At 52.7% G+C, this 24,319-nt stretch overlaps 2 protein-coding genes across 11 annotated transcripts; both read right to left on the bottom strand.

The window, feature by feature from the left end:
- Nucleotides 1-135: 135 nt before the first annotated feature.
- On the bottom strand, nucleotides 136-11,857 carry TTLL13 (tubulin tyrosine ligase like 13). 10 transcript variants are annotated; one of them, XM_049614295.1, is made up of 16 exons: nucleotides 11,678-11,857; nucleotides 10,790-11,060; nucleotides 10,373-10,413; nucleotides 9,548-9,666; nucleotides 7,925-8,055; nucleotides 7,540-7,696; nucleotides 6,570-6,713; nucleotides 6,113-6,198; nucleotides 5,581-5,812; nucleotides 4,912-5,096; nucleotides 3,112-3,297; nucleotides 2,630-2,810; nucleotides 2,170-2,349; nucleotides 1,543-1,587; nucleotides 1,269-1,380; nucleotides 136-908 (listed from the first exon to the last, which is right to left on the bottom strand). In XM_049614295.1, the coding sequence occupies exons 2-16, from the start codon at nucleotides 11,047-11,049 to the stop codon at nucleotides 652-654; spliced, it is 2,316 nt and encodes a 771-aa protein (XP_049470252.1). In that variant the 5' UTR covers nucleotides 11,050-11,060; nucleotides 11,678-11,857; the 3' UTR covers nucleotides 136-651. The 10 variants fall into 10 exon arrangements, with proteins under 10 accessions (XP_049470252.1, XP_049470251.1, XP_049470250.1 ...); XM_049614294.1 differs by having other exon boundaries at nucleotides 1,269-1,587; nucleotides 11,581-11,857; XM_049614293.1 differs by having other exon boundaries at nucleotides 1,269-1,587; nucleotides 11,647-11,857.
- Nucleotides 11,858-13,223: 1,366 nt separating this feature from the next.
- Nucleotides 13,224-17,262, bottom strand: GDPGP1 (GDP-D-glucose phosphorylase 1). The gene is made up of 2 exons (XM_049614302.1): nucleotides 17,202-17,262; nucleotides 13,224-16,058 (listed from the first exon to the last, which is right to left on the bottom strand). Exon 2 carries the CDS (start codon nucleotides 16,047-16,049, stop codon nucleotides 14,889-14,891), a length of 1,161 nt encoding a protein of 386 aa, XP_049470259.1. The 5' UTR covers nucleotides 16,050-16,058; nucleotides 17,202-17,262; the 3' UTR covers nucleotides 13,224-14,888.
- Between the last annotated feature and the right edge of the window lie 7,057 nt (nucleotides 17,263-24,319).

The raw sequence follows: 24,319 nt of genomic DNA, 5'->3' as shown, positions 1-24,319 counted from the left end.
CGTGCGTGGTTTCCGCTTCCGGCTGAGGGTGCGTTAGCTGGGATTGAACCTGCTTGCGGTTCACCCTTCCGGAGAGGAATAGTGGCGAGCGTTTACTCTGGAACGCAAGGGCCGGAATGAGCTAGAGAACGCTCCTGGAAAACGCCATAAACTTTAATAAAAAGTCGGAGTCCTCTGCCAAGAGCCACCCCTCCGCCCCCATGGCTGCCCAGGCCGGCCTGTCTCCGCCACGGCAGGGGGAAGGGCGTCTCCTTGGCGGTCGTCCGATGGCGACTGCCCCGTGCCTTGGGCACTCGGCTCCTCTGGGAAGGGGGCCCCTTGTCGCCAGGATGACCTCCAGCCCCGGGCTGCACCCAGCGTTCAGACCCATCTCCTAGCGATAAATCCAGGCTAAGGTTTGAAGGGCGGAGATGCCGGCCCTGGCTCCTCTTCATCTTTTAGTCTTTACGGATCTGGAAATAGTCTTAGGGTATTGAGGAATTCTTGATGTCTTTGTGTTTTGCCTTGTTCAAGCAGGGTTCCTGGCCAGGACTTTTCAAACTGAAGCCTGGTGGCAGTCTTTCATTTAGCGAAGATTGAAGGCCCTCTGCGCCTTCGGAAACTTGAGGGGGTTCTCCAGGAGAGGTGGAGTGCTGGGCTTCCGTCCTGCATTTACCGGTGGTGGCTGATGTCAAGGAGTGGAGTGGTATGCTGCATCAGGGGCGTAGAGGCAGGGCAGAGAGTGAGATCCTGGGCCTTGGGTGCACTGTGTTGGGTGTCTACCACCGAGGGCAAGGTGCAGTGAGTCCATGAGCTACTTGCCACTCTTTCCGGTTGCAGAAGATAGCCCTGCTTTGGGGTTAAAGAAGATGGCACTGATCCTGCCAGGGCTGTGTTTATGGCTTCTAGCCTTCTGCTGGCTTGGCCTTCTGCAGTGGAAACATGGGTCCCCCTGAGTTGGTATTCACAGGAGATTCACTCCCTCTTTACCAACTGTCACCCAATTACCAACACAGAAGAATGGCATCCCTTGCTTCCCTCCAGCATCTTTGCCACACTGTATCGTAATTGTTTACTTGTCTGTTTCCCTGTTGTGTTTGTTGAGTGCTAGGACTGTACTGCCATTTCTCCCAGGGTCCAGTATGTAGAGGAGGTAATGGGTCCACTACCCATCCCATTCCCACACTGGTGGAAGTGCCCTGTGGTGTTTTGGGACTGTCCCAGCTGTAATGTTTGCCAGTGGGGATTTGCACAAGTCAGAGTGACCAGAGCTAGTTTTGCGTACTTACGGCTACTGAGCCTGACTCTGGCACTGGGAAAACAGTGCCTTCCCGATGCTTTCATTGACAACGAAGAGGGGCCGTTGGCTGCTCGATCTCTTATCCAGCTGAAGTTCTTGGGCTGTAGATGGCACCAGGAATGATGTGGAATTGCAGCATTCATGCTTGGCTGTGGCCCTAAGATCTTGGGGATCAATTCGTGGGACCGAACTGGATGCAGGAAGTGAGGAGGGCCCTGCTCTTTGGTGGCCCCTCTCAGGAGGACCAGTGGGACCAGACTCACAGATTGCAGTTCTTGATTGCCCAGCCCGTCCTGGTGAAATCTAGGCTAGAGGAGAAGAGCAGCCCCTTACCACACTTCTTGTGAGGCTGGATGGACTGGAGGAAGAAAATAGGTAACCGAAACGTCTCTTCTAGGCCGTGGCCGCTATTTAACCAATTACTCCTTGGGGGCTCAGCAAAAACAAGACCCAACAGGCTTGACACCTGCCCAGGGAACAGTGAATTCGGCAGCTGTTCTCTTGGCCCAAGTCTGTTTGCTTATCTCCCGTTAGAGCCACGGCACTGGCAGGGCTAGAGAGAGATTACACAGAAGCCACTGAGGGTGGTGGCCTTCTTATTCGTCAGGCATGAGTTTGGGGTTATTGCAAGGCTGGAATAAAGAGAACACATCTCTTGCGAGTAGGTCAGGAGCTGCACTTTGCCGGATGTCATTACTAAACACCAGGGAGCGTGGCAGCAAATGCAAAAGCAACCAAGAGACCCCTTCCCAGCACCCAGCAGGAGATGCTCTCCCAGGCTCCGTGCCTGCCAGACACCATCACGTTAGCCTTCTGGGCCGCGGCCACCCCTGTGTGCCGGTGCAGCCCTTGTTCCCTGGTTCTGCGAGATGCTGCGCAGGGACCCTCACCCGATACTCGTGAAGCCTTCTGTGGCCCCGGTGGCTGGGGTGCAGCATGTGGCTGAGTTGCTCTATGATACCGAGGCTTCGGATGAGATTCTCCCTTTGTAGCAGGGCCTTCATCCGCTCCAGCTCCTCCTCTTCCACGATTTCTTGAGGATGCATGGTATCCACGTGTACGGGGAGCAGCTGTGAGGTACATGAGGGCTGAACGCAAGATCTCCGAGAGCGAGTCCCAAACCATCGACGACGATGGCTGCGGGACTCCTGCCTGCTCTGCCTCTGTGCATTCCCTGACCCTAGTGGAAGGTCCCCTTTGCTGTCCATTCTCTTCCCCACCCCCACCCCCAGCCCCCGTTCTGCGAGGTCAGATCCAACGTATTCATTAGGAACTCCTCTCCCTCTCCCTCCCTTCTCTAGACCCAACCTATTTCCTGTTGAAAGGCAAGAGCTACCAAACCCCGGACACCTCTTTCTCCCGGTTCCGGTTCCTGTAAGCCAAGTGGGCGGGAAGTCCCCGGAGCCCGGCCCTGCATCGGCTCTTCTCTCCCGCTGATTCACCCTGGTTCTGGTCCCGGCTCTCCTTCCGCCTCTTACTTCCTGAGGTCTCCTGCTGTTCCTGCTTAAGGCGGATCTCTTCCAGTTGCTGTCTGACAAGACACAGCAGCTTCAGACACTGGAGAGATTATGTTGGGGGGAAGCAGGGTGAGGGGAAGTGGGGATGGGGGAGTGGGAAATCAGATCTGTCTGGGAGGCAGACAAGAGAAGAATGAGGGGGGAAATGGGAAACCTCCTATATGGAGTTACTGAGTCCGAAAGAATTTATGACTCCATTCCTCTTGGCTCAAGTGTCTGGCTTCCTCTCTACCCTGCTGGTAAGCAGTTCAGCTTCAGGATATGCACGCCGCCCCCCCCCCCCCCGTGGACAGAGGACAAGGCAAGGCAAAGTACCTGGCACACTCCTCTCTAGCCTTGGAAGCAGCAGTCTCCTGGAAGAGGGAGCCGTTGTGCTTGAAGAAGGGTGCGTACTTGTCCGTGTTAGGCCCGGGATAGATCCGCCGGTACCCCCCGAGGTGGGAGTCCTCATGGCGCTCCTGGTCCAGTATCGCTGCGTGCGACAGTTCAGTTTGTTCTCGCCTAGGGAAACCAAGCTCCAGAGTGAGTCGGGAGGGCTCTGAGAATGTTCAGTGGGGAAAAGAAGGCCGGCCAAGGCTTTGAGAACCTTCTGCTTGCTTCACGGCCTTTCTGGCCTCTGCCCATGTAGTGAGGGCTGCGAAGGCCCTCTGGCCAATCCCGCTTGTGTGTAGCCACGGAAATCTGGGCTTGACTTCCAGAAATCTGGTTTTCATCTTAAGTGCAAGCTAGCACTCCAAGTTCTCACGGTCTTTTAGGTTTCTGATCATAGAGTAATCTATGTTAATTACAGAAAAATGTAGAAGAGCAAAAAGAAGATAAAACCTCCCATAATCTTACTGTGCAATTAGCATATTGGTCATGAGCATGGACTCAGGGGCGGGACCCCCGAGTCTGAACCCTGGCTTTGCCACCGACTACCTTCCTTTCTTGTTTCTGACAAAAATGGGATCATACAACCTTGCTAAATGGCTTCCTAGTAGTCACGTGGTTCTGTGATTGTACTTTGATTTATTAAGTCCAGTAGTTGTGAACCCTTTTCCCCACTGAAAGACATCACTCATAATATAATAGGCACATGTGCAGCCCCACTGTGGGAAGAGCCAGCATATTTCCAGTAAGTCCTGCTTCCCCTCCATTCACACATGAGAGCGCCTACTATGTGCCAGGCCCTCAGGATATCCTAGCAAACCAAATACACACGGGCCTGCATATCGCAACCCAGGTGGGGAAGAGCACTGGAATAGGAATGCTTCCAATTCCACTCCATTTGTATGTGTTATTAACATTAATTTAGTATCGGCAGCAAATCACCGTGTTGGTAACCCATCTTATAATTAAAACAACAGTGGGTGAAAGATGCTGATTTAAATAACCTCTTATTGTTGCATGACTAGACTGTTTTCTGTTTCATTATTATAACCTGTCTAGAGGACCTTTGTTAAAAACAAAAACAAGGGGCCCCTGGGTGGTTCAGCTGGCCGAGCGCCCAACTTCCACGCAGGTCGTGATCCCGTGGTTCGTGGGTTAGAGCCTCACATCCTTGCTGACAGCAGCGAGCCCGCTTTGGATCCTCTGTCTCCCACCACCCCCCCGCCCCATCTGCCCCTCCCCCGCTCACACTCTGTCTCTCTCGCTCTCAGAAATAAACATTAAAAAACAAAACCAAAAACAAACAGCCAATCAAACCGCAAAGAGCTTCTTATGAGCTAATAGAAAATAGCTCTAAGCCGTGTTGCTACATGTGGTAGAGAGAGTGTGAAAGTTACACTACTGTCTAGGTAGGTAGAGGGAGAAAAACATCTGTATAAGTTATTTCTATAGGTATATATTATACGCACACCTATGTATGTATGTGTGCATTAACTGCTAAAGCATACACATGGCATAGGTTGGCTCCTCCGGGGGAAACTGAGTAGCCAGAGAACAGGAAGGGATTCTTCACAGGATCTTTTGAATTTCCAACATGCTATCTATGATCCGTAATGCGTCATCTACGCCAAAAAACCCACAATTGTGCTTCACGGCTAATCATTACCCTCAGACTCTCTTCGCCACCTACAGGAGCACTTTTCCCGTCAGGAAAGTAATGACAAAGAAGACAGACACGTGGCCCACCTGGCTTCTCGTGGCCGCTGGTGGCACTGGAAAAGCCGCTCCTTGACTCGCCGCTTGTCCTCCTCTATCACCTTCCTTTTGTCACAGCCCCGGAGGTTGACAAGGGTCATGGCATCACACAGAAGTGCGTCCTTCACTTCGCGATCAAGGTGGGAGTCAGTGGTGAAGCTCGGGGAGTGGTTTACCTGCCAGGAGGAGTCATCATCCCACCCTTCCTACACTGCCTGAGCACGTGTGGCCTCGGGCAGGCCGGACTGGACAGTCCAGGCAAGACATCCCCCTCCAGAGGCCTCGGCCGAGGAGGCTGGATGTTCTGACTTCCAAGGCCACGGGACCCCGCCACAGAGATCCCTCCAGTACACAGGCTGCTGAGAGCAAACCAGACAGCCTGACTCTACAGATACAGTGTCCCTAAAGACAAAAAGATTCCATGGGGGAACACTTGGGATCCAAATCCTGGATCCCTATGGTGGAGGCCAGAGATCACTAGGCTTGGACTCAGCAGGTCAAGAGTGTAGACACCTACTGCCTTCTGCCATTCCTACCCACCCCAGGGCCGCCATGTCCCACATTCTCTGTTCCACCACCTGACTGCACTCCTAGCCCAGGCGTCCTGCTCAGGGAGGCCTCAGGCCCCGGGTTTTGCAAAGCCTGGAAGATCATCCTCACCTCCAGCAGCCAGGGTTTCAGCTTGTGGTCCAGCAAGATGTCAAAACCAAGGATCTCAAAACAGGCACATGTACCTCCGTTCAGATAGTGGGGGAAACAGGTTCGGTAGTTGTGGCGAAGAACAGAATGGGCTGAGATGATGGTTTTGACGATGATGTCCTCGATGTGCCCCCACAGCTCTCGGGGGTCGTAGCCGTGTTCTCGCAGCCAGGCGTTGAGCGTCGACAGCTTCCTGTGAGGCCCAGTGCTCAGAGGAGGACCAGTTTCTACACCACTGGGGCCAGGCCGAGGGCAAGAGGCTCCCTATGGCTAACCCTAATTCTGTGCCTAGATTTCTTACACTTCAAAGGGCTTCTGGCAGCTTGGAGCCCGGCTTGGTCCTCAGGGTGGGGGCAGGGCTGCATTTAGAGGTCAAGCACAGGACAGGGGTCTGTGAAGGTGGTTTTCCTGAGCGATCGGCCTCCCAAGAGCCACCTCAGTTTCAGGGGCTGCTGAGACCATAAGGCTAAGGCACAACCAGAGCCGGGAGTACCTTTTACTGCCCGCAGCGTCGTCTCGGACAAAGTTCTCGTTGTGTTTGTTGATGGCATAGTTGGTCAGATGCATGCAGACATCATCCTGGGAAGAGAGCGGCCCCGTGGCGCTCAGACTGCTTCCCCGAAGCACTCCTCTCCAGCCCTTCCTTGCCTTTTCTACGACCTTCCCCTCCCCGGGACAAGGGCTCCTCGGCGGGCCCTCTTCACCTAAGAACTGTCCTGTGAGCTCCTGGGGAAGGGGGTGGGCTGGCGTCCTCCAGGGAGGACCTTTCAGCGGTCACCACCCACCGAATGCTCTCCTCCCAGCCACGGGGTTAGGGTGCTCGCTGGTTCCATTGCTTGTTCATGGGTGACGACAACAAGCCTTTCTACCTGGTCCGCCACAGAACCTCAGCACTCAGGAGAAGAGGGCGCCGCCCTGTCCCCTCCCAGGGCCACCGTCTGGCCCCTTACCAGGTTGCTGTTGTTGGGCTCCGCGTAGGGCATCGTGGCAAAGCGGGCCAGGCCCTCCTCGTACATGAAAATCCGAAGAGGGTCGCAGGAGGTGATGAGGACATAGATTCGAATATCGAACTTGAAGCCGTCAATGAGGAAGGGCTGAAAGCACGCAAACCCGCTGGGGAAGAATACTTCTGAAGCGCTCATTCTATACCACACATTGTTTGAAGTGTTTCGCATGCATAACCGGTTTGATTGTCGTAATAACCATATACAGCATAAAGTAGTCACTGTTATTTTTCCCATTCAACAAATGATGACATTGAGTCACGGAAAGGGTAAGAAATTGCCCAAGATTTGGGGCACCTGGGTGGCTCAGTCCTTTAAGCGACTGACTCCTGGTTTGGGCTCAGGTCATGATCTCGCGGTTTGTGAGTTCGAGCCCCAAATCGGCTCTGCACTGGGGGCAGAGAGCCTGCTTGGGACCTCTGTCTCTGTCTCTGTCTCTGCTCCTCCCCCACTCACGCTCACTCTCTCCCTCCCTCTCCCTCAAAATAAGTAAACTTAAAAAAAAAAAAATAGAGGGGCGCCTGGATGGCTCAGTCCATTGAGCATCCAACTTCAGCTCAGGTCGTGATTTCATGGTTCATGGGTTCGAGCCCCGCATCTAGCTCTGTGCAGTTGGCTCAGAGCCTGGAGCCTGCTTCAGATTCTGTGTCTCCCTCTCTGCCCCCGCCCCTTGTGCTCTGTCTCTCTCTGTCACTCTCTCAAAAATAAACAAACATTAAAGAAATTAAAAAAAAATTGTCCAAGATCACATATGTAAGAAGTGGAAAAACTCAGATTCAGACCGAGGCAGGCTGGCTCTGAACCACGGCTCTGATAAGAGGAAATAGGAGGTAGGAGCCAAAGCCTGGCTTCCCCCTCTGGCAGTGGGAGAGATGAGGCCGGGGCAGGGCCCTGGCGGTCCGGAGGCGCCCTTCACCTTGGAGATGTACTGCTGGCAGATCATGTGCTCTCCTGGCTTGATCTCCCGGGGACTTCGGGTGATGAAGATGCCGCGTCCCTGACAGCCGCTGTCCGGCTTGCAGATGTAAGTGCGGGTTTTTCGCTGACGACCGTAGGACTGGAAGTCCCCGTAGCTGTGCAGAGGGGGGCTGGTCAGAAGGTTTCTGCGTGTGGCAGCTGTCCCAGGGCCCCAGTGGGGTTCTGCTCTCCTGTCCGTGCTCTTCCTGGAGCGTCAGTCTCCCACCTACTTTTCTGTGACCAGCTGAAACCTTCTAGGTGACAAGGCCAGAGCCTGGAGGGAAGTGAGATGGCGAAACCTCTCCTCCCCCAGCACATCAGCCCCGGGGGCCGGGCTCACTCACTCTGCAGGGAGGCACCAGGTGCGGGGGAAGATGTTGTACTCCGTGGGATAGAGTTTCTGCATGCGGTTGAGGTTCCGAGCCAGCAGATCTTTGCGGCAGATTTCCGTCATGCCAGGGAAGTGGTTGATTTTCTGTAACAGAGCCAGGTGGTGACCTACCCCCACGAGCAGAGTGAGTGGCAGCCCCTGGGGTCTGGGGCACACCAGGAGGACCGGGAAGGTCAAGGCAGAAGTCACAGAGGAGGAAAACACTATACCAAATACCCTAAGGGAGAAAAGGAAGGTTCCCTAAGGCAGGTGAGAACCTCCTCCTTGGCCTCTCCCAAAACACATGTCCACACTGAGGTCAGGAGACGAGGGGCAGTGAGAAGGACTCGCCAGGACTTCAGGTCTTCTAGCCACCTTCTAACATGCCCCAGGCCATCAACAACTAGTCCTGTAAGGATAACTGGGGCATGGGAGCATAAGCCAACGAGAAACCATTTTCCAAGAGAGAAAAGGAAATCGAGAATGAGTCCCAGGGAGCGCTGGGTCATGGCGCCCCCAGGGTATGACGTCTCCGGGGTGACCTGCTGGAACTCCGGTGCTGGGAGGCAGAATCTCCCATAGGTTCTGGGCTCTCTCATCTGGCTTTACCACACCCTAGCTGCATGAACTTAGTACTTCTGAGCCTTGGTGTCCTCTTAACAAGAGAGTATCTGCCACTCGGTGTTCTTTTTGAGGATTTAATTGCGGTAAGAACATAAAAGCAGATAACACAGGGTCTGACGTACAGTAAGCCCTCAATGAACTCTGTTAACTGTGCCTGTTTTACAGCCGCCACCTGCATGTCCCTTTTTTTTTTTTAATATTTATTTTTAAGAGAGAGACAGAGACGAGTGGGGTGGGGGTGCAAAGAGAGAGGGGGGAGAACATAGAATCTGAAGTAAGCTCCAGGCTCTGAGCTGTCGGCACAGAGCCCGACGCGGGGTTTGAACTCAGGGACCACGAGATCATGACCTGAGCCTAAGTCGGACACTTCACCGACTGAGTCACCCAGGCACCCCTCTTTTTTTTTAATGTTTATTTATTTATTTTGAGAGAGAGAGTGAGAATGGGGAGGGGCAGAGAGAGAGAGAGAGAGAGAGAGGAAGAGAGAGAATCCCAAGCACAGAGCCCAACACAGGGCTCAACCCCACGAACGAGGAGATCACGACCTGGGCCAAAATCAAGAGTTGGATGCTCAAGTGACTGAGCCACCCAGACGCCCCACGCCGACTCTCAATGGATGCGGATGCGGGACCAAGCTGTTTAGAAGCCGGCTTACTCAGCTGCCCCTGGGGTTAGTGCTGAAGCTGCCTTCCAGCCTTCCCCTCAGGTGGGCTCACCGGCCCTGGAGGGGGTCAGCTGGGCACAGATGCTTCCAGGCGAGCAGTGCCCAGCATATACCTCCTTCCTATGATAGAAGTTCCAGGAACCCAAGAGGAGAGTTTTTCCAGTGGAGCAGAAGCCCCTAGCCGCGGCCTTTCCTGCTCTGCCCAGAGGGACAACTACAAAGGGTGTGGGGTTGGGCGTCTGAGCAGAAGGGCGGGAGTAACCATTCAGGGCCGCAGCCCCTTGGGGCTCTTGGGTCAGGAGATCGTACCTGAAACCTCTTCATGTCCATGACTCGTTCAAGTGAGACAGAGCAGTCCGTCCAGTACACAGTCCACTCTTCATCCTCCCCCACCTCCTTTAGGCCACACATTTGAGCTGCCCGACGCACTGTGGAGAGACGGAGGTCAGCGGGGCCAGCCTGGCCACTGGCAGTGAGCCTCGGGAGGGCAGCTGGCTCGGGTAACTTGACCAGAGGGTGGACGGGAGATGAGGTGGTTCTTACCTCCGCTCCGCCGTTTAATTACCATGTGACAATTCCAAGTTCATGAAGCTGTCAAGGCCCTTCCAAAATCTGTGACGGAGAAAACTAGAGCCTGGCTCTCTACTCCCGTCAACCCTCTCTCTCAATTAGGATGGCTTCTGACCTGCAGAGCTGACCCTCTCTCCGTAGGGGTCACATCTCACACTGTGGGTGGCCCCTTGCATAGATGACGGTGGAGATAAGAGGAGATAGAGAGATGGCTGACCCAGCTGGTGATTTTTTTCTTTTAATTCCCCCCCCCCCCCGAATCTTCCTTGGAAAAAAACTCTATTAGCCTGTTCTCATCTCAACTCTGGTAAAATCTGGGAAGGGTGGGGGCAATGGTGACTTCCGGTCACTTTTTTTTCTTGTTAGCTAACTGTGGAGATTCCCACCCTAACCCCAAGACGAACTGGAACAGAGATGTCTCAGCTGCTAGTAGCTCAGCCCAGGCTGTAGGCCAGCCTAACGAGATCCAGGGGCTGGGAGCCCGACTGGGGGACCGTTCCCAGAGTCGAAGCTGCAGGTGCCCTCTTATGCGCAGTGTTGTGAGTGAGTGAACCGGGTGCTTACCGCTCTCATACTTGCAGTTGGTCAGGTTGATGGCCAGGGGTCTGGAATGAAGGAACAGTAGAAATCAGGCAGAGTGGGATGAAGGACAGACCCTGGGCTGCCAGGCACCCGGAGGAAGAGACACCCAGCACATCTACAATGCAGTTCGTTTTCTCTAAAAGCCACAGAAGACCAGGATGATAGAGACATGCTAAGTCTGCAAACCCAGCCAGCTCAAATGGTTCTGGATTTTGTGTTTTTCTCGTTCCAGAAGGTTAATGATGTTCCTGTATTCCCTGTCCTCTTTCGCAGATTAAAGGGAAGACCCCGACTGCTGAAGGGAGGCTGGGGGTGACTCTCTTCTGGAGCCAGGCAGGTGGCGGGGGGGGGGGGGGGGGGGGGGGGGGTGGGGGGGGGTGTGGTCCAGGGACCCGTTACCTGTGTTTCCGCCTTCTCTTTCTCCTCCTAACTTCTAAGTCATCTGAGTCAGTTGGGGCTATGATTTTCTTTGGAATCTTCTTGGCTACAACAGATAAGGGAACTCCATCCCCAAATTCCTTATAGTCAGCCTTTGGAAGTTCCTGCTGAGAAGAGTTCGAGGGGATGGTAGCTTCCTCTTTAACACACTCCTCCCCAGAGTCCTCTTCTTCAACGTAGTCTTCCTCTGATTCACTGGTCTTACAGGTATCTGGCTCCATCCTCTTAGATTCTGAGGGGAGGGGGTGAGAGTGAAATACATGTCAGAACTTCCTTCCTCCAGGCCGTGCAGGAGTCACAAAAAGCCCCTTCGTGTTATAAGGGAACATTGCTGCCCCTTGAGAACAGGACAATCCCAGTGCAGAATGCGATGTGTTCCTAGTAGGTAATGGAGGCTTGGGGTGGGGGTGGGGATGGGGGAATGCCTGTGAGATGTTGGATTCCCCGACAAGCCCTGATCATCCAAGATCACTACTCCATACAACACGTTGGGTTGCAAGTAGAAGCTGGACAGAGCTGGCAGGGATCATGACCATGGCTTTTTTATTTCTGGGAAGGGGGATGGCTGGGCCCTGGAGCGGACCTTCAATTTTAAAATAGAGCTAAAAACCAAAGGTCCCCTAAGCCGGCCCTTTCCCTGTTCCGTGACTCGGTTTCTCCATGTGTACACACTGGGGCCAGGTCCTCGATGGCTAAGTCCCCTCCCTTGGGCTCTGACGGCGGAGCGGGAGCCCCTGGCGGACACCGCCCACCCGGGGTTTCGAGGACAGCGGAGGGGCTGCCGGGTCCACCCCTAGCTGCCCGAGGCTGGACTCAGCTGGTCGCTCATGTCAGCCCTTCGCGCGACACCTGCTCCTTCCCGGGCGTCGCTGGGCCTCCGGGACCGCCTCCTTGCTCCACGGGACTGGCAGCCTCCGCCGATCGCGAGGGGGAGCCCGCTCCCCTCCCACCCCGGGGTTCGCTCCTAGCTGGGAGATCCCGGCGGCGGCGGCGACGGCGCCTCCTGGAGCTAGCCGGCGGCCGCCGCCGCCGTCGCCATGGACACGGGGGCGGTCCCCATTGGAGCGGCGTTCTGGGGGCGGGGCCTTCCCGGGAACCACACCCACTTGGGCGCCCGCCGAGGCCATCTTGCTCCCGCGCGCTGAAGGCCTGTCGCCGGCCCTGGCCGGCGAGGTGCGGGCCGCCTGCGGCCTCGCGGGGGCCCGGCCTCCGCCGCCGCCGACGGGGCGCATCGGCTGGGACGTGGAGTCCTTCCGCTTTCGCGCCGATTGACGCGCGCCCCACCCCAGGCTATCTCGAGCCCGCGGGCCGAGCCCGGAGCTTGGTTTAACTCTGTGCTCGGGAAAAGTACCTGCTGGCCTTCCCTGAGCTTTAGTAAGCGTGTGTCGCGCCGTCCCCGCCCTCCGGAGGGGCGGCGGTGCTTAGTGCCCACCCTGGCGGGCTGAGCCAGCTCCGCCGAGTGACAGAACGGCCTCCTCCTCGAGGCGCTCCTTCACTGCTCTTCCTGGCGTCCTCACGCTGACTTCTGCTCGCCACCCCCACCGAACCCAGTCCAACTTGTCACTGTAAGGCTGTCCCGTGTGCCTAAATCTGGGGGACACTTCAGTCTCCTTCCCTTAAGGAGACGTGGACATTTTCTGAATGACACATTTCTTGCTGTTCCTTCAGCACAGAATATTCTATTACTCCCTTCTTGAAATGTTTTGGAGGCTCTTGGCTTCCAGGACTATCATTTTTTCTCATTCTTTCCAAATATTTAGCGTTCCAGGCACTATTCTAGGACTTGAACGTGTCTTGCCTGAATTGCCACCAGGCAGCACCTTTTCTTTTCTTTTTTTTTTTTTTTTTTGAGAAAGCATCAGAGGAGGGACAGAGAGAGGGAGACACAAATCCCAAACGGCTTCTCACTGCCAGTGCAGAGCCCCACGCGGGGCTCAAACTCATGAACTGAGATCATGACCTGAGGGGGAGATCAAGAATCCATGCTCAACGGACTGACCAACCACGCAGCAACCTCTTAATCGGATAATCGGACTCCCAATTGTTCTCCCCCCCCCCCCCCCCCCCGCCACCCCACATCCATCCGTTCCAGCTTAAGTGTTCTTGCTAAAATGCAAATTTGTTACTCCCCAGTTTAAAACTCTTCAAGGTTTCCCATTAGATCAAATCCCCAACCCCTTCATTACACAGGTCATCAAAAAACAAGCAGAGGTGGAAGTCCTGGGCTGGACCATCCCTTCCTATCTATGGTGCGCACAAAGCCCAGGGCCGAGTACAAAGTGGCCCCTAAGTGTTCCACACTTAAGCTGAGAAAAAGCTTCTAAGTCCCTTCCCTGACAATTCATGAACTCCATAAAACAGCTGAGAAGTACCGCCATAAAGAAACCTATTTGACTTTCTTCCCCCTTCTCAAGGAAAAACTTGGTTTGGCCTGAGGAGGCATTCCTCAGAACAGCAGCCCTGGGGGAAAACCCTGGTATTTGGGCGCATCACCTGGGACACAAAATCCACTCTGCGCTAACGGTCATCTGTACTTCCTTCAGACTGGGCAAGCAAAGCAAGGTGGCGCTCTTGGAGTTTGCACAGGCAAAGGCTTGCAGAAAGAAGCAGAAGCTAAAATTACGGCAAGGTGTTAAAAAGAGGAAGCCGACCCAAATTCTATAGGAATTTAAATGTTACACATGTAATATTTAAATTTAAATGTTAAACGGTTCTTTCACAAAATTAAAAAAATATATATATTTATTTATTTAGAGACAGTGAGTGAGCAGGGGAGAGGCAGAGAGAGAGAGAGGGGGGACAGAGGACCTGAAAGGTGCTCTGTGCTGACAACAGCCAGCCCGACGTGTGGCTCAAACTCACGAACTGTGAGATCATGACCCGAGCTGAAGTCAGATGCTTAACCAACTGGGCCACCCAGGCGCCCCTAAAAAAATTTTTTTAATGTTTATTTATTTTTGAGAGAGAGAGAATGAGCAGGGGAGGGAGAGTGGGAGACACAAAATCTGAAGCGGGGTCTAGGCTCCCAGCTGTCAGCACATAGCTCTATGCGGGGCTCGAACTCACGAACTGCAAGATCATGACTTGAGCTGAAGTCAGACGCTTAACTGAGCCCCCCCTAGGCGCCCCTAAACTGTTCTTCTTATGAACTTTTACTTGTACATATTCTGCCTTATCTCAATGAGACTTTATAACATCTTTTGGGATATAAAGCACCTAAAGTTCTACGTAAAAATTTCATACAGGCCTGAACAGAGGAAGCCAACTATCCAGGGACGTGAACCTCAGCTCAGCGCCTGTCAACTGTTAAGGATGACACCGTTAAGGGAGCAGTTGCCTAGAGAGGCAGTCACAAGGGCACAACCTGGGCTTCTGGCACCTGACCGCCCGTGCTACAGTCCCCACTCTAGTACTTGAGAGCTATCTGGCCTTGGGCAAGTTGCAAAACCTGTCAGCCTCCAGCTCCTCATCTGTTAAGTGTTAAATGGCGGTACTCAAGTAGTGAGGACAACTTGTGATGTAGATGAGGAATATTCAACTCAGGGCTGAGGGCTGGAGGAAAATTCAAGGGTGGCCTGGGAGGGGAAGGTGCTGTAAGCAGGGCCGAACAGACGGGAGGGATGAAGAAATGATAACCAGTGGGGGGCGGGCGACGGGAGAATAAGCAGAGAGGCGAGAGCAGAGGAAACGGGGGGCACAGCGCCAGAGGCACATGAACTATCACTCTGCCAAGACGTGACCGGAAGGGAAAAGTCCAGATACAAAGTCAGGAGTACGGAACTCTTGCGCATACTCCCTTCTCAGTGACAGGTTTGACATCCCTGAGGCTTGTCCAAGACGGAAGGTGAGAAGCAGATACGTGCACGAAGGCTCATTTGTTCGATCTATTCTAACGTTTCTTCTCTTTAAAGAGGCCACTTGTCAATTCTTTACCCGTCCCCTTAGGCTGAGACAGGTAAGAAGGCAGTCACAGAAATGCCCAAACGACCACTGTGGACCCTGTGGACGGCTTTCTGGAAAGGGACTTAGACCGGGTAGAAGATAAATACTTCCGGAAGGATTACTGCTCGTCCTGGGCTATCAAGGCCACTAGCGCTGCCTGGACCTCTTCTGCCTGGGCGGGGGGCAGCAGACAGTCTTGAATGAGGGCCAGAGCAGCCGCCTCTGTCAGACTGCTGAAATCCTGGGACGTCTTGACAGGCAGGTGCCCGGCCAGCTCACAGAGGGCAACATTGAACGCCTCGCCTTCCTTTACCCCAAAACTGGACTTCCGGGCCCACAGAATCACTCGGACCCCCGTGAGAGCCGAGGAGGGTGATGTCTTTCCGGGTGGGGCCCCCCGGGTCACAAACAAATTATGGGCGATCTCGCGGTCAGTCAGATAGTCGGTGGCCCGACATACCCTGCCTATCAAGGCTTCCAAGTCAGGCCCCGGCCCGCTAGTGTAAAAGAGGAAGCCGGGCGCTGGGACGGCCTGGAGGAGGTGCAGATGCCCCCCGCGGTCCAGGGGCTCGCTCGGTGCTCCCTCCACAGGCAGTCTGTGGGCCAGGTAATACCCGTGCAGGTGGAGGTGGTTCACTGAGGCCAAGCCACCCAGGCTGTTGAAGCCGACGCGGAAGCCTGGGTGGGAGCTCAGCAGCACGGCCTCGACCCCGGCCCGCAGCGCACCGGGCAGCAGGCGCTGGGGGAGCCCACGGGTGGGCTCGGGCACCAGCAGCACGTGGCCCCACTCCAAGGGGCTGACGTTGATCATTACGAGGATGTCCTCTTGCTGGAGAGCGCCTGGCAGATCGGGCTCCCGGAGCAGACGGAAGAGGACTTCTCCCGGCCGGATCTTGGTGAAGTTAAACACTGCAGGGTCAAACGCCTGCTTCACACTACTGATGCTCTGGGGGCGCCTCCTCTGCGCACCTCGCTCCACGTTCAGCTGAGCCACAAAACCCACGGCACCGGGGAGGGTTTGGGTCTGCAGCTCCCCCAGGCGGTAGCGGAACAGCCCCAGCTCCACCCGCTGCCTCCAGGCGGAGCAGAGCACAGAATCGAACCGAGAAGGTGGTACGGAGTCCTCCGGGAGGCCGGGCGCGACCCTCGGCCACTGAATCCCTTCCAGCACCAGCTCCTCCTGCCCGTAGACAAAGTCAGGAATGCCACGCCCTTCCCAGTCCTTACTGTTCGGAGGCAGCAAATAGGAAGTCTCGTGTGAATCGTGTGGAACAGCCATGGGGCTGACCTGTAACAGTCATAAGAGGTGAAAGATACATGATGCTAACCCATCTCCAGAGATTGTATTTTTATTTTCAAAGAAATTTCACTTTTTGTTCTGAATACAAAACTAATAGATGCCTTTGGGAAAAGATGTTGAAAACACGAAATCACTCATGATTCCATTGCCTACACGTTAGCATTCATTTTTGCTGCATTAAAATATACATGTTCTTTCTAAAAGTTACGTATATTGAATAAACTTTCTCCCCCCCCCCCCTTTTTTAATGTTTCTTTTGTTTTTTATTTTTGAGAGAGAGAGACAGAGTGTGAGCAAGGGAGGGGCCAAGAGAGAGAGGGAGACACAGAACCTGAAGCAGGCTCCAGGCTCTGAGCACAGAGCCTGACGTGGGGCTCTAACTCACAAACTGCGAGATCATGACCTGACCCCATGTAAGAGGCTTAACCAACCGAGCCACCCAGGTGCCCCTCTCTTTCTCTCTTTCAAGTCCCAATGTGGGGGTTGGACTCACGACCCTGAGATCAAGAGTCAGATGTTAACTGACTCAGCCACCCAAGCGTCTTGTCAACTTTCTTGAGTAGAGAAGCAAACAGAGCTAAAATACAACACTTGATTCCAACACCTGGGGGGAAAAATCACCATTTACATTCAGCCTTATTTTCATATATAGATGAACTTCGATTTTTAACCAATCTTAATTATACATATAGGTTGTTGCTAATTTCATACCTGTTGCAATGAACATCCTGTGTATCTGTTTCCAGACATGTTTTTATTTTCCTTTAAGATAAAATCACAATAAACTACTGGGTCAGAGTAGGCCCGTGCATGGCTCAGGCTTTTGACACATACTCTATCAAAGGGCCCAACAGAAAACTGAAACAGCGTTCTTTTGTATAAGAATGGCCAAGGTTTCAAAGCTGACCACTCCTTTGACGAGAACAGCCTTTCCACCGTTCAGTAGTGATTCCAAATGGCCATGCAGAGAGCCATTGGGTGTGGACGTGCGTAAGCACCAGGGTCGATCCTTCAAGGGGGGAATGCATGGTTGTCTCCTATCTCCCACGCGGCCCTTGGGGCCCTGTGGACCCAGGTGTCCAGGAGAAGGGCCTGCTGTTGGCTCAGACAGGACCTCACAAGGAGGCTTACCTCAGTAGAGTTGCTTCAGCTCAAGTTTGGGCTTCCTCAGCCCTTCCGGTCCAGAAACTTCATATTAATGAAACAGAAAGGAAACATTAAAAAACATACAAAATCACATACCAAAGGTCTAGTTCAGGGGCGCCAGGGTGGCTCAGTCAGGTGTCTGACTCCTGATTGCCGCTCAGGTCATGATCTCACAGTTCAAGGGCTCTGAGCTGATCCAGAGAACCTGCTTGGGATTCTCTCTCTGCCCTTCTCCCGCTCACAGATGCACACGTGCACTCTCTCTCTCTCTCTCTCAAAATAAATAAATAAACTTAAAAAAAAAGTCAAGCTTAATAGGTCTAGAATTTCAATTTTGTAGATGAGAAAGTTGAAATCTACCCCAGAAACCAAGAGCACACTTCACACACTGTATGTTAGGCAATTTGACAATTAAAAAAAAGAAATGGCTAAGATGGTAAATCTTATGCTGTTACCACAATAACAAGTCTTTTTTTTTAAAGTTGATTTCTTTACTTTGAGAGAGAGAAACATAGCAGAGCCTGAAATGAGGCTAGAACCCATGAACTGTGAGATCATGACCTGAGGTGAAATTAAGAGGCAGAAGGTTAACCAACTGAGCCCCCCAGGCCTCCCACCACAATAACAAATCTTTTTTTTTTAATTTTAAAAAGTAATTTCCATTAAAACTTTTTTCTTTAATGTTTATTTATTTGAGAGAAGGAGAGAGAGAGAGAGAGAGAGCGCAAGAGAGAGAGAGAGAGAGAGCGCATGAGCAGGGGAGGGGCAGAGAGAGAGAGGGAGACACAATTTGAAGCAGGCTCCAGGCTCTGACCTGTCAGCGCAGAGCCCGATGAGGGGTTCAAACTCATGGACCACAAGATCACGACCTGAGCCGAAGTCGGACACTCAACCGCCTGAGCCACCCAGGCGCCCCCGTTTTAATTTATTTTTGAAAGAGAGAATGAGCGGGGGAGGGGCAGAGAGAGAGAGGGGGACAAAGGACCCTAAGTGGGCCTCCAATTCACGAACCATGAGATCACGACCTGAGCCCAAGTCAAACGCCACCCAGGTGCCCCTGGAGCATGTGATTCTTGATCCTGGGGTTGTAAGTTTGAGCCCCACGTGGAGTGTAGAGATTACAACTCAAGGTAGAGGCTCAAACAGGTATTTGTACACCTGTGTTCACAGCAGCATTTTTCACAGCAGCCAAAGGCAGAAACCACCCAAGGGTCCGCTGACAGATGAAAGGCTAAACAAAACGTGGTACATTCACACAGTGGAGGATTATTGAGTCTTACAAAGGAAGGAGATGCTGGCACACGTCACAACACGGATGAACCTGGAGGACGTCACGGTCAGTGAAATAAGCCAGGAATAAAAGGATGAACACTACCATATGATCCCATGTATATTAAGTACTGACAGCAGTCAAATTCATAGAGACAGAAAGTAGAATGGTGGCTGTCAGGGGCCGGGAGAGGGAAGAGGGAGGTTTTTTGTTGTTTAATGGTACAGAGTTTCACTGTTGCAAGATGAAAAGAGTCAATAATGCGGTATATTTAACACTACCGTACGATACACTTAGAAACAGTTAAGACATCGGGGCACCTGTGGGGCTCAGTCGGTTGAGTGTCTGACTTTGGCTCAGGTCATGATCTCAGGGTTCATGGGCTAGAGCCCCGCATCAGGCTCTGTGCTGACAGCTCGGAGCCTAGAGTCTGCTTCGGATCCTGTCTCCCTCTCTCTCTGCCCCTCCCTTGCTTGCACTCTGTCTCTCTCTCTCAAAAATAGAAATAAAAAAACCCAAACATTAAAAAAATAGTCAAGATGTGAAATTTTATGCATATTTTGCCACAATTAAAAATAATCTTAAGTGAGTCTCAGAAGAGATTTAAGAAATCCAATACTTTGCTATTTGTTTGAGCTATACTTAAGACTATTCGCTTACTCTCTCCTTCATTCATTTATTCAGGGTCAACGGCCACCTCACACCCACTCCCGATATTCTGGGGGCACCTCTTCTACACACCTGCTCCATGTTCAGCTGAGCCACAAAATCCAACTATTTAAAGTAACCACTACAGGGGCACCTGAGCGGCTCAGCTGGTTAAGTGTCCAACTCTTGATCTCAGCTCAGGTCTTGATCTCAGGGTCCTGAGTTCAAGCCCAGTGTTGGGCTGCACGCTGGGCACGAAGCCTACCTAAAAAAAAAAAAAAAAAAAAGTAACTGCTACATATGAGGCAATGAGGACATAGGAGCAAATAAGGTACAAAGGGTCCCTATTGTCATAGAATTTATATCCTGTGGTAGAGTCAGACAACAAGCACAATGAACACGGTGATAGTATTCTGTGGGAAATAAACACGATACAAGAGACAGTAACCAAAAGGTGGGATCAGGGCATCGGACTTCAATAATAGGGCAGGGCTCAGCTCTTGGAGGTGACAGCAGAGTGAAGACACGCAGAATGAGAAAAACCCTGCAATGAAGAGTCGAGGAAAGTGTATTCTAGGAAAGGAAATAGCAAGTCCAAGGTCCTGAGTCAGGCAGGTACTTGGTCTATTCAAGAGCAGAAAGGAAGCCACTATTAACTAGAACATGGCCAACAGGTGGTGGTGGTGGTGGTGGTGGTGGTGGTGGTGGTGGAATGAGGCTGGAGAGGAAGGCAGGGGCCAGATTAGCTGTAGGGCCTTATGCATCATGGTCAGGAGCTTGGGATTTATTCTAAATGGAAAAAGAAATCCCTGGGAGGTTCTAGGCAGAAGGACCATCTGATACTTTATAAACCTTTTCCCCGAATGCTGTGGGGGAAGTGGATGCAGGGGAGCAAAGCGGAAGGGGACCGTTCGGGAGGCGACTCTGACGGCCAGGTGGGCGAAGAGGCAGACTGGCTGGCACAGGTGGCAACAGATGGGAGAGGAGCAGGGGATGTGGGCCCTGCCTGCAGGGCCCAACCAACAGGGCCCGTGGAAGGGCTGGCTAGGGGCACTGAGGTACGGGGAAGACGTAGGAGGGACCTAGCTTCAGGGACAAGGCACACTGCAGTGGCATTTACAGAGCTGGTGGAGCTGATGGTGGGGTGGGGGGTGGGCACAGGCTGATTAGAAAGCAGGAGGACTGAAGAGGAGGAGCCCAGGAGGAACCTGGGCATCTGAGACACGGTGTAGACAGCTGACAGTCAAACCTGGAGGTCAAGGGTAAGGTGTGGACGAGATACAGATTTGGAATAACATGTAAAGCCAGGACAAAGGACCCAGGGCTAAGATGACACCAGAGGGCTAAAAATACAAGTAAAGATATACTGATCAGTTGAATCAATAGAAAATGCGTTTGGTCATATTTATACTAAAGTGAACCAGTAGGCAAAAAGCATTACGGACGAATAAAGAAGAATAATTTAGAGTGATCAATCAGTAGTGAGCGTGTGACAGGATCAAACCTTTATAGGAAAACCAGGAGAAAGGGGACACCGGGTGCACGTCTATCTTGCGCCAGGCACGTTCTAAGTTTTCTCTAGTGACCTGGACGAGTCTGTGAGGTGGGTATCATCCTGGGACAAAGGTGAGAGATTAGGTTTTACAGGCTGACGAGGTGCTTGAATTCCAGCCCTAGCATTCACTAGGAATGTGACCTTGAGCCCCGAGGATGAAGTCCATTTCCTCACCGCGGGCTCTGGGCTCTCAAGCCTTAGCTGTGCCTCTCTCGCTCACACCTCTCTCTGCTCCTCACTCTTACTGGACTTGTTCCTGCTCAGGGCCTTGGTGTCTTCTGTGCTTCCTGCCTACAACACCCTTTTCCCAGATTTTCTTCACATGGCTGGCTTTTTCAGGTCTCAGATCAAATGTCACTGCCTCAGAGAAAGCTTGTGTGGCCATCCTATCTAATGTCCCAAGGGAAATAGGAAGAAAGAAATAGTATTATAAGCAGGGAAATAAATGTCCTGGAAAACAACCACAACAACAACAACAAAAAAATGGAATTCAAATCCATGAGTTAGTAGTTATGAACATAACTTTAAAAAATTTTTTTAATTTTTTTAAAATTTAGAGACAGAGCATGAGCAGGGTAGGGACAGAGACAGAGGGAGACACAGAATCTGAAGCAGGCTCCAGGCTCCGAGCTGTCAGCACGGAGCCCGATGTGGGGCCGGAACGCACGGACTGTGAGATCGTGACCTGAGCTGAAGTCGGATGCCCAACCGACTGAGCCACCCAGGCGCTCCTGAACATAACTTAAAAAAAAAAAAAAAAAGATTCAACTAAGGGGAGCCTGGTGGTTCAGCTCAGGTCATGATCCCAAGGTCATGAGATCCAGCCCTGCATCGGGCTCTGTGCTGGGTGCGGAGCTTTAGATTGTCTCTTTCTTGGGGCGCCTGGGTGGCTCAGTCAGTTAAGCATCTGACTTGGGCTCAGGTCACGATCTCACGGTTTGTGAGTTCGAGCCCCATGTCGGGCTCTGTGCTGACAGCTCAGAGCCTGGAGCCTGCTTCGGATTCTGTGTCTCCCTCTCCCTCTGCCCCTCCCCCACTTGTGCTCTGTCTCTCTTTCTCTCAAAAATAAATAAAGCATATAAAAAATTGTTTAAAAAAAGATTCTTTCTCTCTCATAAATAAGTAAATAAATAAAATAATTTCACAGGAAACACTAGAAGCTACTTTTTTAAAAATTTATATTTTGAGAGAGACAGAGAGAGAGAGAGCGAGAGAGAGCACGTACGCGCGTGCAAGCAGGGGAAGGGCAGAGAGACGGGGGGACGAGGATCCAAACTGGGTTCCTCACTGACAGGCTGATGGTAGCAAGCCCAATGTGGGGCTTGAACTCACGAACCACGAGATCATGAGCTGAGCCAAGAAGTCGGACTTTCAACCGAGCCACCCAGGCGCCCCTAGAAGCTACTGTTAAAAGCGTATCAGCAACTCAGGTTTTACACTGTTTCAAGAGTTGATCAGGCAAGGCAGGACGGTATGCTAACCAGGCTCAGAATGCCTATTTAATAACTTACAATGAGAAACGTGCCAAACGGCACAAAATGTTCATATTGGCTAATCAGTATAGTCCCTTCTCTATATAAAAATGTACCAGGAAGCAATATTATAATCAGAAGGCTGTTCAAAGAAGGGCTTAGCACCAAGTGAGGTGGCTGGGAGATCTATGTCACTGATGGTCACCACGGCACAGGGCCTATTTCCACATCTTCACTGTGAAGAGGCAGTCTCACCATGAAGTCCAGGGACCGGCCTTGGCTGGCCAGTGCTCCCTCCCCTCAGTCTAGTACAGGAGACACTATGACAGCTTCCTGTTTCCTGTCTATCCTTTTACTACCCAAAGATGAATCCTTTTTTTTTTTTTAATTTTTTTCAACGTCTATTCATTTTTGAGATACAGAGAGAGAGAGAGAGAAAGAGAGAGAGACAGATCATGAGTGGGAGAGGGGCAGAGATGGAGGGAGACACAGAATCCGAAGAGCACTCCAGGTTCTGAGCTGTCAGCACAGAGCCCAATGCAGGGCTCGAACTCACAGACTGCGAGACCATGACCTGAATTGAAGTCGGGACGCTTAATGGACTGAGCCACCTAGGTGCCCGAAAAATCCTTTCTTGCACAGGAAGAGCCAGCCTACTGTCAGGATGATCAGGTTGGGACTGGGCTACACTCCACTCACCTCGACTGGTTTTGGTGTTCTCACTGCTCTGCAGCCCCCCGCTTCTTGGAAGAAAACATTTCCACAACGGTGGGACTCACATGCTGATATAGTGAGTCTTACTAAAGTCACTCTCAGATAGATGAAGGCCTTATTCAGTGCTGGGGAAGTCATCACTCAGCAACATTTACTCAACAACTGCCACCTCTCAGATCCTGCAGATCGCAATTCTCCTAGCTCTTCACGGGGCTTACAGACAAGTAAGCCAAGTCAACGTAAACTGCACTGGGGATTCTGTAAGTATAAGATTCCTAACCTAGTCTAGGGAAGCAGGAAAGGCTTCCCTGAGGCTAAGACGGAAGAGGAACTGAGAGCCCAGAAAGCCAAGAGAAAGGGACAGAGGCTGAAGTCAGATTTCAGAGGGTCCTAGACTGGTTTTTAATCATTAGTTTTAAGCTGAAATCAACATGATCAGGCTTAGACTTCACAAACATCAGCAAGCAGAATAAATCAGGAGAGGCAAGAACGAATTCCAACAAGTGTGTCAATTATACCTCAATAAAGCTGAAAACTCCCACCTCCTCCTCTCAGGAACCTGTAATCCTCACCTTCTGGACTAGTGTAGGTTCGTTCATGCATGCATGCATCCAATTCGTTGAAGCCTTCTACGTGCCAAGCGTTTTCCTAGAGATTGAGAGGGGACAAGAGCAAACAGGTCACCCTTGGTCCTTACCGCCTCTGGAAGCGACGTGGGTCAGAAGAGAGCACGTCGGCTGGAGTAAGCAGTATGGCCATGGAGAGCCGTGAAAAGAGACTTAGACTGGGGTGACCTCTTTCAAAATGGAGCTTAGACAAGTCACGGACCACCCCCTCCCCCCCGCACCGGACCTGTTCTCCCCATTTGTAAAATGGGAACCTACCCTGCAGGGCCCTTGTGAAAATCGAAGATCACTAAGCACGGCTCCCGGCACTCTGCGTACAGCCTCAGTGGGCCGCAAGGTTCTGTGATTTCTGGAGGTGGCATGCGGGCTGCAACACGTGCGGCGAGGGCACAGTGGTACGAGCTGAATGAAAAAGCCCTCGCCGAGCGGATGCTTGGCCGGCAGCCTTCGGCCACGTAGCGATTCTCGAGGTTTCCCGGATATCCAGGCACCAGGTACTTCCCTGATGCCCCTACCGGACCGCGCCCAAAGCCTCCGCCATCACCGACTGCAGCCGAACCGGACGCAACGCGACACTCGCCGCAAACTCCTATCCTAGCCATGGCGAAGCCGTGGCGTGCCGAACGCATGCGCAGTCCGCACGCCCGCGCGCGGCGGGCCCCGCCCCGTCCGCTTCAGAGGCGGGGCCGTGCGGGCTGGGCTCCGCCCCCGGAGCGTCCGGCCCCCTCCGGGCCCCGCCTCCACCTAGCCGCGGACCTCCCGAACCGGGCCCGCTGAGCCCGGCCGGGAGCGCCTGGGCGCTTTAAGGAGGGGGCGGA

Source organism: Panthera uncia, assembly GCF_023721935.1.
Source record: "Panthera uncia isolate 11264 chromosome B3 unlocalized genomic scaffold, Puncia_PCG_1.0 HiC_scaffold_2, whole genome shotgun sequence".
NCBI classification, from domain to species: domain Eukaryota; kingdom Metazoa; phylum Chordata; class Mammalia; order Carnivora; family Felidae; genus Panthera; species Panthera uncia.
Note: the sequence above shows the minus strand (reverse complement) of the source record. Positions and strands in the feature narration are given on the sequence as shown.

Coding starts and splice junctions, on each gene's coding strand:
- TTLL13 (XM_049614294.1), bottom strand. CDS start 11,049: ATGGAGCCAGATACCTGTAAGACCAGTGAATCAGAGGAAGACTACGTT. Junction 8,056..9,547: donor TGGACATGAAGAGGTTTCAG/GTACGATCTCCT, acceptor GCTCTGTTACAG/AAAATCAACCACTTCCCTGG. Junction 1,588..2,169: donor GAAGGCTTCACGAGTATCGG/GTGAGGGTCCCT, acceptor CTTCTCCTCTAG/CCTAGATTTCACCAGGACGG.
- GDPGP1 (XM_049614302.1), bottom strand. CDS start 16,049: ATGGCTGTTCCACACGATTCACACGAGACTTCCTATTTGCTGCCTCCG.